Here is a 958-nt window from a genome sequence, read left to right on the forward strand (position 1 = left end):
TGGTCTAAGTTTGTGTTGTACACTATACATGTGTTGGTCTAAGTTGGTGTTGACTTTTATGTAATATTTCTGTTTTGTAGGCGGCGTAACGGTTACCACGAAAAGGTTCAGTGGGCCTCTTGACTGCGCACGGCATGTGTACAAGAAGGAGGGTTTGTTGGGATTCTACAAAGGTTCCAAATTAGTGATGATCCGGGATATTCCCTCGTACGGCATATATAGCCTAACTTATCAATACCTCAGTAATAAGCTCAAGGAAAAGGGCTGGACAGACTCGCGCGGAATAGTGGCCGACATGGTTGGAGGTGGATGTGCGGGAAGCTTTACATGGTTTCTTATCATGCCTTTCGACGTCGTCAAGAGTCGATACCAAGCTGACTTGAAGGGCGAGTTCAGGAGCCCTCTCGACTGCGCATTAAAGAGTTATCAGAGTGAGGGGTTCAAGATTTTCTATAGGGGAGTTCTTGTGACATGTTTACGGAGTTTACCGGTGGATGCTACTGCTTTCATGGTCTACGCACAGACTATGAGGTATTTGGAGGGTGCTCGTGAATGAAGGAGATTTTATAGACGATAATACACATTTAATCTCATTCCCTCCACAAACAACGATCTAGTGGTTTATACCGCTGTTGCAGATGACTCTCATCGAACAGCCAGTCACTGCCGTTGAATTATGTCACGTGATCAATCAAACAGTCAAACATTGGCTTTGGTTGGCGACACGGGAATGGCAATGGTTCCTTACCAAGATGGAGTTACGATCGTCCCGTGAACAACCCAATCCGAGGAAGGCGACACGCTAAATAATACCAAAAGTATAACCAAGCCTACGTCACTGCCTGCTGCTGTGTACAGCCTTGACGTCATAGTTGTCATTGTGCTTCTCACTGTAGGGTAAAACTGCGCGTTCTTTACGGTTGTGAACGTTAATTGGTAGACAACAGCATCGCACGCC

General features: G+C 45.9%; 1 protein-coding gene across 1 annotated transcript; it reads left to right on the plus strand.

Moving 5' to 3' along the window:
* Nucleotides 1–80: 80 nt before the first annotated feature.
* Nucleotides 81–556, plus strand: LOC110440897 (solute carrier family 25 member 48-like; the record flags this gene model as incomplete). The annotated part of the gene is made up of 1 exon (XM_021484014.1): nt 81–556. A coding segment is annotated over one exon (476 nt), but the record flags the coding sequence as incomplete, so codon positions are not given.
* Between the last annotated feature and the right edge of the window lie 402 nt (nt 557–958).

Source organism: Mizuhopecten yessoensis, unplaced genomic scaffold, assembly GCF_002113885.1.
Source record: "Mizuhopecten yessoensis strain PY_sf001 unplaced genomic scaffold, ASM211388v2 scaffold713195, whole genome shotgun sequence".
NCBI lineage: Eukaryota > Metazoa > Mollusca > Bivalvia > Pectinida > Pectinidae > Mizuhopecten > Mizuhopecten yessoensis.